Here is a 12,903-nt window from a genome sequence, read left to right as displayed (position 1 = left end):
ATAATGACAGTTATTATATTTTCAATAATTTATTATGTAGTATAATTTAAATAGTATTTTTAATAAATTATTTCGTTTTATCTTTTCTAGATGAAGAAAAAGAAGAATTCACTCCTTCCGTAGGAGCAGATGGCAAAGAGAAATTCACTTGCAAAACTTGCGGAAATAGTTTCAACCACAAACGGCTATTCGCCCAACACTACAAGCATGTTCACCTGAAAATGCGCCCGAAGTTGAGAAGCTGTCATCTTTGCGATGAGAAAGTGGCTTCGTGGTTGCGCCCGTTTCACATGGAGGAGTGCCACGGACTGCCGTTGCCAACTTGCGGCGCGTGCGGGAAGAAATTCGCTTTTCCCTGGAAAATGTTGCGGCACCAAAAATTCTACCACATGGGAGAATCTGAATACCGTTGCGAACCTTGCAATTTAAAGTTCAAATCCCGCAGCGCATACAATACTCACCTCATCAAGCATGGAGATGTAAAAGCGTATAAATGCGAGATTTGCGATAAGTCGTTCAAATGGAAGAGCGGTTTGAGAATGCACATGTTGATACATAACAACATTCGACGCCACGTCTGCCATATTTGCCAGGATGCTTTTATTCAGCAGAGCAGTTTAAAGTATCATCTGATGAAGAAACATCCTGAAACTAATTAAAAAATGTTGTTTTCATTCAGTTTAATTCTTTAAAAAGGTAGTAGGTACTTATTATGTATTGTTATGGAAATAGAATAAATTGAATATGTATTAATATCAAAACCGCTTTTTAATAACAAATGCCACTCTTAGCAGTCATTTATCACCCATGACTGTACATAATAGCACGCGGAAAAGGATAGCATCTAGATTTAGAACTATCTACATATTTAGTTTAGTTTAGAGTTTGTGTACAATAGAATCAGCCACATAATAATAAATAATAAATAAATAAAATAAAATAATTTTATTTCAGGCAATGAAAATACAAGTTACAACCCATAACAATATACACAGAATATGAAGCAGATTACATTAGATATTAGAATTGAATTGAATAACAATATAAATGTAAAAAAAAAAATGGAGCTAACAATTTAAAAATAAACTAATCTAAGTAAAGGTGTTAATTATCGCACCGATGCAGGTTGGACCAATGTTTTGTAAAAGGATTACTAAGATCCTCTACAATAGCACATAAGATAGCGTTGGTACTGTATGTCAGTCTTTCCCAGTAGGAAGCCGTCCTCGCTCGGAGTATGGCAAAGAAGTCAGAGGGAATGACACAGAAAATATTTTTTTTACTTTGAAGTGGCTTTGAAAGTTGGTGTTTTGAAAACTATTTTAATTTTAAGCTTTTGAGTGTAAGTAGTCAATACTTCCTACCCGAAATATCAATTCACCAGCAAAACTATCTGAATCTACATGGCTTAGGAGTTCAGTACATTGTAGCATCAGGATAAAGTTGGGACTTGGAATTCAATTACAATTTTCACCGCGATTAATAGCCTCATCTGGTGACAGAAGGGCTGGCTCATTTTTTGCGCAACGGATCAGCCTGGCTGTCCAGCGCAGAAATGCAGCCAGTATTCTTGGCACCATTCCACGCGGTCATGATTTATATAGTAATTAGATAAGACTAGCTTTAAGTTTTATTGTAATAAACACAATTAAATATTACAAAGTTTATGCTCGGCATATCATAGCAGTATTATTTCACCATAAACAGTTCCTGAATCTCTATGATTTAGGATTGCTGTACCCTGGATCATCAGGGTTGAGGAAATCTGAAAATTTACTTGGAGTTTAATCAGTTGATTGGTACCTAAAATATTAATTCACCATCAGCAATTCCAGAATCCCCACGGCTTATGAGTTCAGTGCCTTGCGGCATCAGGATTAAAGAGTTAGGATCCGAAGTTCAATGATGTAGTCTTTGCTTGGTACTTAAAATAATATTCCACCATCTGCAGTTCCTCAATCACTATAGTTTAGGAATGCTGTACTCTGCATAATCAGGGCTGAGGAGCTGGGCCTTGGAGTCCAATAATGAAGTCGTTGCTTGCTATTTACAATATTGATTCACTATGAACACTTCCTGAATCTTGATAACACCTGAATTTTGGTTTTCAAACAAAATCCCGTGGGAACCATGGATTTTTGCGGCATAAAAGGTAGCCTAATTTAAGCCAAATCGGTTCATTAGTTGTGGTGTGAAATCGTAAAAAAATTGTGGTTTTTCAAAATTCCACGGGAACCATGGATTTTTATATTTTTGCTGGCCTACTCTATTTCCATTTCAAATTTCAGCCAAATCCGTCCAGTTGTTTTGCGTGAAGAAGCAACAAACATACACACATACATACACACACACAAAATTTGCCTTTATAATATTAGTGTGAATACTCGCGCTAGCTACTTATTCTGGTTTCCGTAGTTTGTCTAATGCTTTGTAAATTTCTTATTTTAAAAGTAGTTTTTTTAAATACATTTCAACAATTGCGCTGGCTGCGCTCGTATTATAAAATAGTGTACGATATTCGTGATTTACCTAGATCCGCGTAACGCTTGTCCGTGACTTAAGTGATCCATTTTAGCATGGGGTAAAAATGGATTACTTGAGTCAGGGACAAACAAGCGTTACTTACGTGCGGACTTCGGATAGTACCTACTATAAATTTTAATTATTGACACCTATTTGCTCTTATGTAACTGAGTACCCCTTTTATCTAACTTTTAATAAATTCTAAGTATTACTTTAATGGAAATAATTATTTATATTTTCAATTATTATGTGGGTTATTTAAGCAGAATAATTTAGTTTTTTTTTAGTAAATTGTTTGTTTTCTTTTATAGGTGAAGAAAAAGAAGAATTCACTCTCACGGCAGAAGCAGACGGTACGGAGAAATTTACCTGCAAAGCTTGCGGGAAGAGTTTCAACCTTAAGCCGCTGTTCATCCAACACTACAGGCATGTTCACCTGAAACTGCGTCCGAAATTGAGGGGCTGCCATCTTTGCAGCGACAAAGTTCCTTCGCACTTGCGCACCTTTCACATGGAGAAGTGCCACGGGCAACCGGCGCCATCTTGCGGTGCGTGTGGAAAGAAATTCGCTTACCCCGCACGATTGTTGCAGCATCAAAAATTCTACCACATGGGAGAATCTGACTACCGTTGCGAACCTTGCAATTTGAAGTTTAAATCCCGCAGCAAATACAAGTATCATCTCGTCAAGCATGGAGATGTTAAAGCATATAAATGTGAACTTTGCGATAAGTCGTTCAAATGGAAGAGCGGGTTGAACTGCCATATGTTGATACACAAGAACATTCGACGCCATGTCTGTCATATTTGCCAGGAATCGTTTGTTCAGCATACCAGTTTAAAGTATCATCTGACGAAGAAACACCCTGAAGCTATTTAACAATTATTATTTTAATGTTAATTACTTAGAACAGTAGTATTCCGTCTTTCTGTATCTACAATACTTTGTTATAGAACTAGAATAATTTTGATGTTTTAATATTAAAATAACATTTTAATAACAAATAAATACCACTAATAGCACTTATTTATTAAATTACTAGATGGTGCCTGCGACTTCTTCCGCGTGGATTTAGGTTTTTTTTAAATCCCGTGGGAACTCTTTGATTTTTCAGGACAAAAAGTAGCTTATGTCCGTCCCCGGGATATTAGCTAACTTAATACCAAATTTCATCAAAAGCAGTTGAATGGTTGGGCCGTGAAAAGCTAGCAGACAGACAGACACATTTTCGCAGTTATAATATTAGTATAGAAGTATGGATTATACATGGTGACTGTACATAATAGCATTGACCTGAGCGGGCTCCCAAATACCTAATATCATGGAATATTTACACTCTAAACCTAAAGTCTGCCTCCCTAACTGGTTTAGCCGTGAACCGCATAGCCTAATAGACTATTTTTGTCCTACATGAACTAAATAAAAATTAATTTCTTTTCAATTTTAAAATTACAGGAAATTTCGCACTAGCTACTCTCATGCTTTGGTTGCCGTAGATCGTCTAAATTGCTTTGTTATACGTAATTTCTTATTTTAAAGAAGTTTTTTTATAAACTTCCACAATCGCGCTGGCTGCGCTCGTGCATATTGTTTTCTATGTTGGTGTTTGCTAGTTTGTTTGTTCAGGTCATACGAGTTATAAAAAATAGTGTACGATATTCGTGACTAACATAGATCCGCGTAGCGCTGGTCCGTGACTTAAGTGATCCATTTTGGCACGGGTTGAAAATGGATTACTTAAGTCACGGATAAGTGTTACTTAAGTGCGGGTTTAGGTATTGAAGTGACACAAATTACAATTATTGATACCTATTTGCTGAAATGTAGCTGAGTACCCCTTTTATCTAACTTTTAACAAAATATTAAGTATAGCTTTAATGTATAGTTACTTTCTTTTTAAAAAAAAAATTTTTGATTTTTTTTTTATATTTTTAATTAGGTATGTGGGTTATTTAAGCAGTACATTTTTTTTAGTGGATAATTTTGTTTTCTTTTCTAGGCGAAGAAAAAGAAGAGTTCACTCTTACTGTAGGAGCGGATGGCAAAGAGAGATTCACGTGCAAAGCTTGCGGGAAAAGTTTCAACCTTAAGCCGCTGTTCACCCAACACTACAGGCATGTTCATCTGAAACTGCGTCCTAAATTGAGGAGCTGTCATCTTTGTAACGAAAAAGTGCTGCCATGGTTGCGCCCGTTTCACATGGAGGAGTGCCACGGGCTACCAGCGCCATCTTGTGGCGCGTGCGGGAGGAAATTCGCATTCCCCGGGCAAGTTGCGCGTCACCAGAAATTCTTTCACATGGGAGAGTCAGCCCACAGCTGTGAACCTTGCGATTTGAAGTTTAAATCCCGCAGCGAATACAATCATCACCTTATCAAGCATGGAGATGTAAAGGCGTATAAATGCGAGCTTTGCGACAAGATGTATAAATGGAAACGCGGCTTGAGGATGCATATGTTGGTACACAATAATATTCGGCGTCATGTCTGTCACGTCTGTCAGGAAGCGTTCTTTCAGCAAAGCAGTTTGAAATATCACCAGATGAAGAAACACCCTGAAACCGTTTAGTGATTACTAGCTTATGCTCGCGACTTCGTCCGCGTGGACTACACAAATTTTAAACCCCTATTTTACCCCGTTAGGGGTCGAATTTTCAAAAATCCTTTCTTAGCGGATGCCTACGTCATAATAGCTATCTGCATGCAAAATTTCAGCCCGATCCGTCCAGTAGTTTGAGCTGTGCGTTGATAGATCAGTCAGTCAGTCAGTCAGTCAGTCAGTCAGTCACCTTTTCCTTTTATATATTTAGATTATTCTTATGAAAATTAATTAAGCGGCACGCGGCCGAAAGTAATGTAGGTATGTACATCGGCCTTTAGAACGACATTTCGGCTTTGAAGAGCATTGTCTCTGTCACTCATACCTATGTGACGTTTTGTCGGTCTCAACGACAGAGACAGTGCTCTACAAATTTGTTATCTCCTTCTAAAGGTACATTACTTTCGGCCACGTACCTATCTGTACCTACTTATTGTTATTATTTAACAATGTAGTGTTTTGTTTATCCGTACCTATGCTGTTTTGTTTTTGCACTAGAATAAATTAAATATACATCAAACTAGCATTTTTAATGCCACTGAATAGGGAATAATTTGTCAGTATTTATTTCATGTAGGAAAACTTGTGCCAGTTATGATATAATGATGTCAGGGCTCTGCCACCAGTTCGGAAAGCAGGTTCTACCGAAGCAGATTGCACGAAACTTAGCCGTTATTCCTTTTAAAAAGCAAAATGTTAGATACAGTATGTAGATATATGTACAATACTGTGTAAGTAAATAATAATTACGTAATTTTTTTTAATAATTAAATATTCATTCATTCATTTCACTACTTTATGGGGTACTGCATTCAACTTTGTCATTTGGATTTCCTTACACACTTTTACAAAGAGCTTGGCGGTGCGGCGAGTTGCGGTGCGTTTTAAAACCTGTAAATTTGAATTTAAATGTAGTTGTAATTAAAAAGTAGCTGTCACATGTCATTATCCAGTGGCCCTACCGCGGTTGTTTGACAGCTACAATGTCACGATCGCAATCATCTCTGATTGGTTAATGCTCGCTCACTATTGGCCACAATGCATTGTTGCAACAAGAATAGCACAAATTCAGCCAATCAGAACAATTGAGATTGTAATAATGATTGATGCAGGTTTTAGACAATCGCCCTACAGGTCTTTATATATACCCATGCAAAAAATCACGTCGATTGCACCGTTGCGACGTAATTGAAGGACAAACCAACAAACAAACACACTTTCGCATTTATAATAAGGGTACTGATAAAATGAACTAAACAAAGAGCTGCCTACGGGCCTTTGAAAGTAGTTTCGATAACTGCAAAATGTCGCTACTAGATGGCATTAACAGTCGCTTCATTACTCAGTGTACATCATCATCATCATTATGATTAATAAACACATCACCGCCGGCTCACTACAGAGCACGGGTCTCCTCTCAGAGTGAGAAGGGTTTTGGCCATAATCTACCACGCCATGTGCGGATTGACAGACTTCACACGCCTTTGACAACATTATGGAGAATTCACAGGCATGCAGGTTTCCTCACGATGTTTTTCTTCACCGTTAAAGCAAGTAATATTTAATTACTTAAAACGTACATAGCTCCGAAAAGTTAGAGGTGCGTGTCCGGGATCGAACTCCCGACCTCCGATTAGAAGGCGGATGTCCTAACCACTAGGCTATCACAACTGAGTGAACATAATATCACAAAATAATTTCGTCACTGGCACCAAGCGAACCGTAGCGTAGCGGATACCAGGAGACGCAGGCAAAGTCAGCAAACCTATTTTCTTGGCCTTCAGAACACGTGGTAACGAGACAGCTCCATCAAAGAAAGCATAATGATTTGATGGAGTTGTCCCATTTCTTTTAGCATTTTTTTTTTTTTTTTTTTTTTTTTTTAATACAATAAAACTTAAAGCTAGCCTTATCTAATTACTATATAAATCATGACCGCGTGGAATGGTGCCAAGAATACTGGCTGCATTTCCGCGCTGGACAGCCAGGCTGATCCGCTGCGCAAAAAATGATTATATTAGCATTATTATATTTTTGCACGCGAGGGACGCTGTGTCCTTTACATCAATGATCAAATGAATGATGAGGTTACGTTATAATTATATTATCAAAGCTAAATTCTTAAGCCGCATTTACATAGTGCTCATACGCCCTAGCGGTCAGCCGCCCAGGCGCCAGGCGGGTGGCCTGACGCGGTTAAACCGCTTTAAGTCAGAGAATTGCGTTCAGTCTATCCATAATCGAAATATTTTATAAACTGCTGCATCACAATTCCATATTGCTTCTCTTTGTTGAATTTCGACGATAAAATTTTCCGTATCGAAGTTCATGACTGCGCTTTACATAGTAGGTAGTGCGCACGTGCAAACACACCTGCGGCACGCCGCGTCGCGTACTGACAGACTACCGAACCGCCTAGTGCGCATAATAAAAAATAAAAAAATCTTTTTTATTCGTATAAACTTTTACAAGTACTTACGAATAGTCGGATGCATCTACCACTGGTTCGGAACGCCTTTCCTACCGAGAAGAACCAGCAAGAAACTCGGCGGTTGCTCTTTTCAAATATTTGATATAGTTACAAGATTATGCCATGTATAAAATAGTATTTGCAGTCTTGTGCGTTGCTGGAACGAGCTGCAGGTCAAATCCACGCTCTTTTATTATTTAGATAATCTTCAATTGTGTAATATGCTTTTTTAGGCAAGATGGCGGCCAGTCGCGAAGCGGGCCGCTTGCCTCCCGTTTGACCGCTGCGGTTGGAAATTCGTCGCGGTTTAGCGCGTACAAAATGAGCGGTTTCATATAAAAACATAAAAGCGGCTAGCCGTGCGGTTAGCCGCGCACGTCACTTGAATTTCCTTTGTTATTATATGTATAGGTACCTATAGGCCTTTAACTTACTCGGAACAATAGTGATTAAGTTTGTCAAATAAAAAATAATCTCCTCAAACACATTAAGATAAGTAATATTAATTACGTTCAACGTTAAGTAACATTATTTAAGATGATTTAGTAAAATTCTCCATTATATCTTTTCTAGGAGAAGCGACAGAAGAGTTCACGCTAACAGTCGAAGCAGACGGCTCCAAAAAGTTCACCTGCAAAACTTGCGGCAAAGCTTTCCCCCAGAGGGCGTACTTCTACCAACATCACACGCAAGTCCATCTCAAAATGCGTCCCAAACTGCGAGGCTGCTATCTCTGTGACGTCAAAGTCACGTCATGTATGCGCGCCTTTCACATGGAGGAATGTCATGGAGTACCAGCGCCATCTTGTGGCGCGTGCGGGAAAAAGTTTTCGTTCCCCTGGCAAGTGTTGCAACACCAAAAATTCTACCACATGGGAGAATCCGAGTACAGTTGCGAACTATGCGATTTGAAGTTTAGATACCGCAGCGATTATAATCTTCATCTCGTCAAACATGGAGATGTGAAAGCGTTTAAATGCGATCTATGTGAGAAATCGTTTAAATGGAAGCGTGGTTTGAGAACTCATCTGTTGATACATAACAACATTCGACGTCATGTCTGTCACATCTGCCAGGAGGCGTTCATTCAGCAGAGCAGTCTGAAATACCACCTGATGAAGCGACATCCTGATGCAATTTAACAATTAGGTATTTAATTAATTTTATTAAAACTACCACTTTTATAAGTCCAATCGGCAAAATTCGTTTCCGCAGAAATGCCGATTAAAACCGAATTTACAGTACGCTGCCAAAAGTGATGAACATCGATCTTTAGAAGGAGACAGCAGATTTGTAGAATACTGTCTAGGTCGTTGAGACCGACAAAGCGTCATATGGGTATGAATGAAAGAGACAACGCTCTACAAAGATGAAATGTGGTTCTAAAGGCCGATGTTCATCATTTTCGGCCGCGTACTGTACACCAAGGGAATATAGACCTTAATGCTTTAAGTTAAGATTTTAAACAAAAAACAACAGAGACTCGTGCTATCTCGCTCATAATTCACGCGAACAAAACATGGCGCATAAGCAACAACCAATAGCGGACGGACGCGCGCTATAATTTCATAATTTGTACCTATATTAATACCATTAGATAACAGTTTAGTGTTTACCTCTATCAGCACTAAAATAGCCATAGCGTTATATTTCAATGAGCTATAGCTTCGACCTATGAACTATATTTTAGGCGATATTTTTAACCTAAATCATAGCGGCTATATATATCTATTTTTTAAGTAATTGAATTATCACTTGCTTTATCGGTGAGGGAAAACATCGTGAGGAAACCAGCGTGCTTGAGAATTCTCCATAATGTTCTCAAAGGTGTGTGAAGTCTGCCAATCTGCACTTGGCCAGCGTGGTAGACTTTGGCCAAAACCCTTCTCACTGTGAGAAGAGACCTATGCTGTGTAGTGAGCGGCGATGGGTTGATCATGATGATGATGATGATAATGATATAATATATCTACCAGCTTATATATACCTACTTAATTTGCAACGAAGCCAATGGCAACAAGACACTAAAACTCCAACCCAGGATGGGTTGGAGTTTTAGGATATAAGCCGTTTAAAGAACACGCTACCACTCATGGTCCTTCGCCTTCCTCAGCCATCCACTTGTTGCCACTTTCTTAAAGTCATCATTCCAGCGAGCTGGAGGTTGTCCCACACTGGGCTTGCTGGTACGTGGTTTCCACTCCAGAACACGTCTACCCCATCGACCATCGGTTCTGCACTGAAATTATTGTCACTAAAATTGTTACACATAATTTAAATAAAAACTCAAGTCTAAGTTTGAACTTACTCTTATTAAGTATTTATACACCTAAACATGATTCAATATGGCCATTTCCCTATTAATACGACTTTAAATACGAGTTTAAATGTTACTCAATTTAATTAAGTAGTTATTCCTACTTAAAATAAATAATACCTATGGTGTTATTCACAGCAATTTTCTCTGTTATAAAAAACTTAACAATTATATCTTTTATATCTCTTTCTAGGAGAGGATAAGCCGCTGACCTTCACGCTAACGAAACACGAGGATGGAACGCAAAAGTACAGCTGCAACGTTTGCGAGAAAAATTTCAAGAGACGCGATCTGTTCACTCAACACTACAAAATGGTCCACCTTAAAATGAAACACCCTGCGTTTCGCAGTTGTCATGTTTGTAACGCAAAAGTTCGCACACGCAAGCGCGCTGCTCATATGGAAACAGAACACGGAATACCAGCGCCATCTTGCGGCGCTTGTGGACGAAAGTTTGCGTTCCCATCCGAAGTGTTGCGACACCAAAAATTGTACCACATGGGAGAAAAAAACTACCAATGCGATGTCTGCGATTTGAAGTGTAGATCTGTTGGTCATTTAAAGGCTCATAAGATGAAGCATGTACCTGATAGGCCGTTCAAGTGTGAGGTTTGTCAAAAGGCGTTTAAATGGAAGAGCGGATTGGATACACATATGATGATTCACCTGAATGTTAGGCCACATGTATGTAAAGTGTGCCAGGAGGCGTTTGTTCAGAAGTCAAGCTTGCGGTATCATTTGTCGAGAAAACATCCTGATCTGGTTTAACACTACCGTACAATAACGTCGGATTTTAAGGTTTCAACATTCAATCTGTAATCCCTCGATAAGTTGGTAAGCAACGTTGATTTTTAAATGAGACCGTACAATTTTTGACATTTAACAACGTTGCGAAGTAGGCAACTCATCGATGTTTTACAGATAGATTAGATATTATAGTTAAACTGTAGCTTCGCCTGCTTAAAGAAGTGTACTCGGAGGCCGCTCCACACAATTGTAGTTTAATGCTCAATTGAATATTAACCAATAACTTTCAATGAATTTTTTAGCTACATTCTGTCATTGTATAAATAGATATCTGTGTCTGTGGCTTTCCAAATTTCCTTAAAAATATTTAATTTCAAAGTCTTACTTGCAAATCTTGTAACCCATGAAACTTTGAAACTACGTATTTTTACGGAAATCTGATAAATCAAAAACACAGACAGTTTCTAAAACGTGTGTAACTAGATACGAAATTTCATTGAGTTTAATTGGTAAATATTCAAATGTGAATAAAATTTGTTTGCAGCGCACTCGGAAGCATGCGAGGTGAACTGCTCTTAAATATTATTCTCTATTACTGTACTGTTTTATTAAATTGTACCTAATAGTTTGCCTGGTTTTTTTTGTCATTTATTTGCGGCCTACCTTATAAGTCCCGCAAATTGCTAATGTACGTGGCCGCCGTTATAGTGACGTCAGCACTAGTCAAAATGACGTCGAAAATTACCTTCCATCCACTTTGGAAATATTTTTCGTATGACTACGAAATGAGATTTATAGTTTTTTCATAGTTAACTAATTTTATTAATCAAAAATTACGGGTACCTAAAGACAAGACAGGGTTAAGAACCCACAACTCTAGATACGTTACTTATTTTATTTGAATAAAAAACAAAGAAAAAGTATTGAGGTAATATTCAGATATACATTATTGCATAACGTTTCTGATAAAAACTGTTTAGGTGGTATAGACTGACTGTAGGACCTCCTCCAGACGTATGGGGCCAAAAGTACATCGGCCATTACAATGACATTTCGGCTTTGTAGAGCGTTGTCTCTGTAACTCATACCTATATAACGTTTTGTCGGTCTCTACCACAGGGACAGCGCTCTACAATAAATATGCTATCTCCTTCTGAAGTTCGATGTACATTACTTTCAGTATACAATCTTACCTTCAAGACAAGGGTGGGTAAGACATCATATAGGCAAGCGCGCTCCAACCTAGACTTTATCAATGCTTTCCATTAAGCATGATTGTCGAGAAGCGAAATATATTGAAAAAAAAAAAGAAAAGTAAAATCACAATCAGGATTTATTACCGAATATATTATGTATACAAGAGTATTTTTCTAAATAATATATGCATACAGAAAGACTTATCACTAAAAAAATTATATTTACAAAAAATATACGCCGTCCAAATGGTCATTTATGGGCATTGTGCCCAAAACACTGGCGCTATTACCTCGCTGGACGGCAAGGCTCAACCGTTGAGCGAAATAAGCACCAGCTCTTGGGTCACCAGACGCGTGGATCAGCTTTTGGGACACGACGTTTATAAAAGCTTTCGTGTCCGATGACCATGGGCCCAGAGTTTCAAATCACAATCATGATTATTTAAAATAGCTTACGAAATAGGTTAAGTTGGAACACAGATGCAGCGTCACCAGACTTGTTTGCTAACCTCTGGAAAGTTAATATTGCAAAGGATGAATAACAATGGACCTAAAATCATGCCTTTTGATACGCCCATACGCCATGTGAATTTTGAACTTTGTAGTGAAGAGTTCGATGACATTTTTTCTTTGAGACCTTCCGAATAATTTTATTCAGCTCATATTTCGCTGAAGTAGTAAGTACGCTTATTTTTTTTATTACATTGCTTATTTTTCTTTATAAATTATTATCAGCTGACACATAGTTATGAATTTTATTGCATTTTCTGTAAGATTTCGGGAAGTCTTGTTAGCGGCGCTGTAGGGATAGATACGGGATTCACAATGAGAATCATGACCAATTTTAGCTAAAAATGCGACTTTATAAAAAATGCCTTTTCATACGACCAATATTGACCAAGTAAAAAGCAAAATTGTTAAACATTCCATGCAAGCAGTTGGGATGCTTGACAATGATAGCAGCTATCTTTAAACAAAGATCGCGTTCCCATTATAACATAGTGTAGTTGTCGAGGAAGGTTTGGGTATAGAAAACATTTATTTATCACTA

At 38.1% G+C, this 12,903-nt stretch overlaps 1 protein-coding gene across 8 annotated transcripts in view; it reads left to right on the top strand.

Annotated features, from left to right (window-relative positions):
• Window positions 1-12,903, top strand: part of LOC117994137 (gastrula zinc finger protein XlCGF57.1-like) — a 120,567-nt gene that overhangs the window by 91,399 nt on the left and 16,265 nt on the right. Inside the window, exons 6-7 of one of the 8 annotated variants that reach the window (XM_069507728.1) lie at window positions 8,166-8,741; window positions 10,103-10,240. The exons of 3 other annotated variants lie outside the window; for them this stretch is intronic. In XM_069507728.1, coding sequence (XP_069363829.1) covers window positions 8,166-8,734 — 569 coding nt within the window. In that variant the 3' untranslated portion in view covers window positions 8,735-8,741; window positions 10,103-10,240. Of the gene's footprint in view, window positions 1-90; window positions 704-2,834; window positions 3,465-4,523; window positions 5,410-8,165; window positions 8,742-10,102; window positions 11,230-12,903 lie in introns of those variants that run through there. 4 more of the 8 variants (XM_069507722.1, XM_069507731.1, XM_069507729.1 and 1 more) reach the window with 4 other exon arrangements.

The sequence above is a fragment of the Maniola hyperantus genome, chromosome 26, assembly GCF_902806685.2.
Source record: "Maniola hyperantus chromosome 26, iAphHyp1.2, whole genome shotgun sequence".
In the NCBI taxonomy this organism is placed as follows: domain Eukaryota; kingdom Metazoa; phylum Arthropoda; class Insecta; order Lepidoptera; family Nymphalidae; genus Maniola; species Maniola hyperantus.
This window is presented reverse-complemented; position numbering and strand designations above follow the sequence as displayed.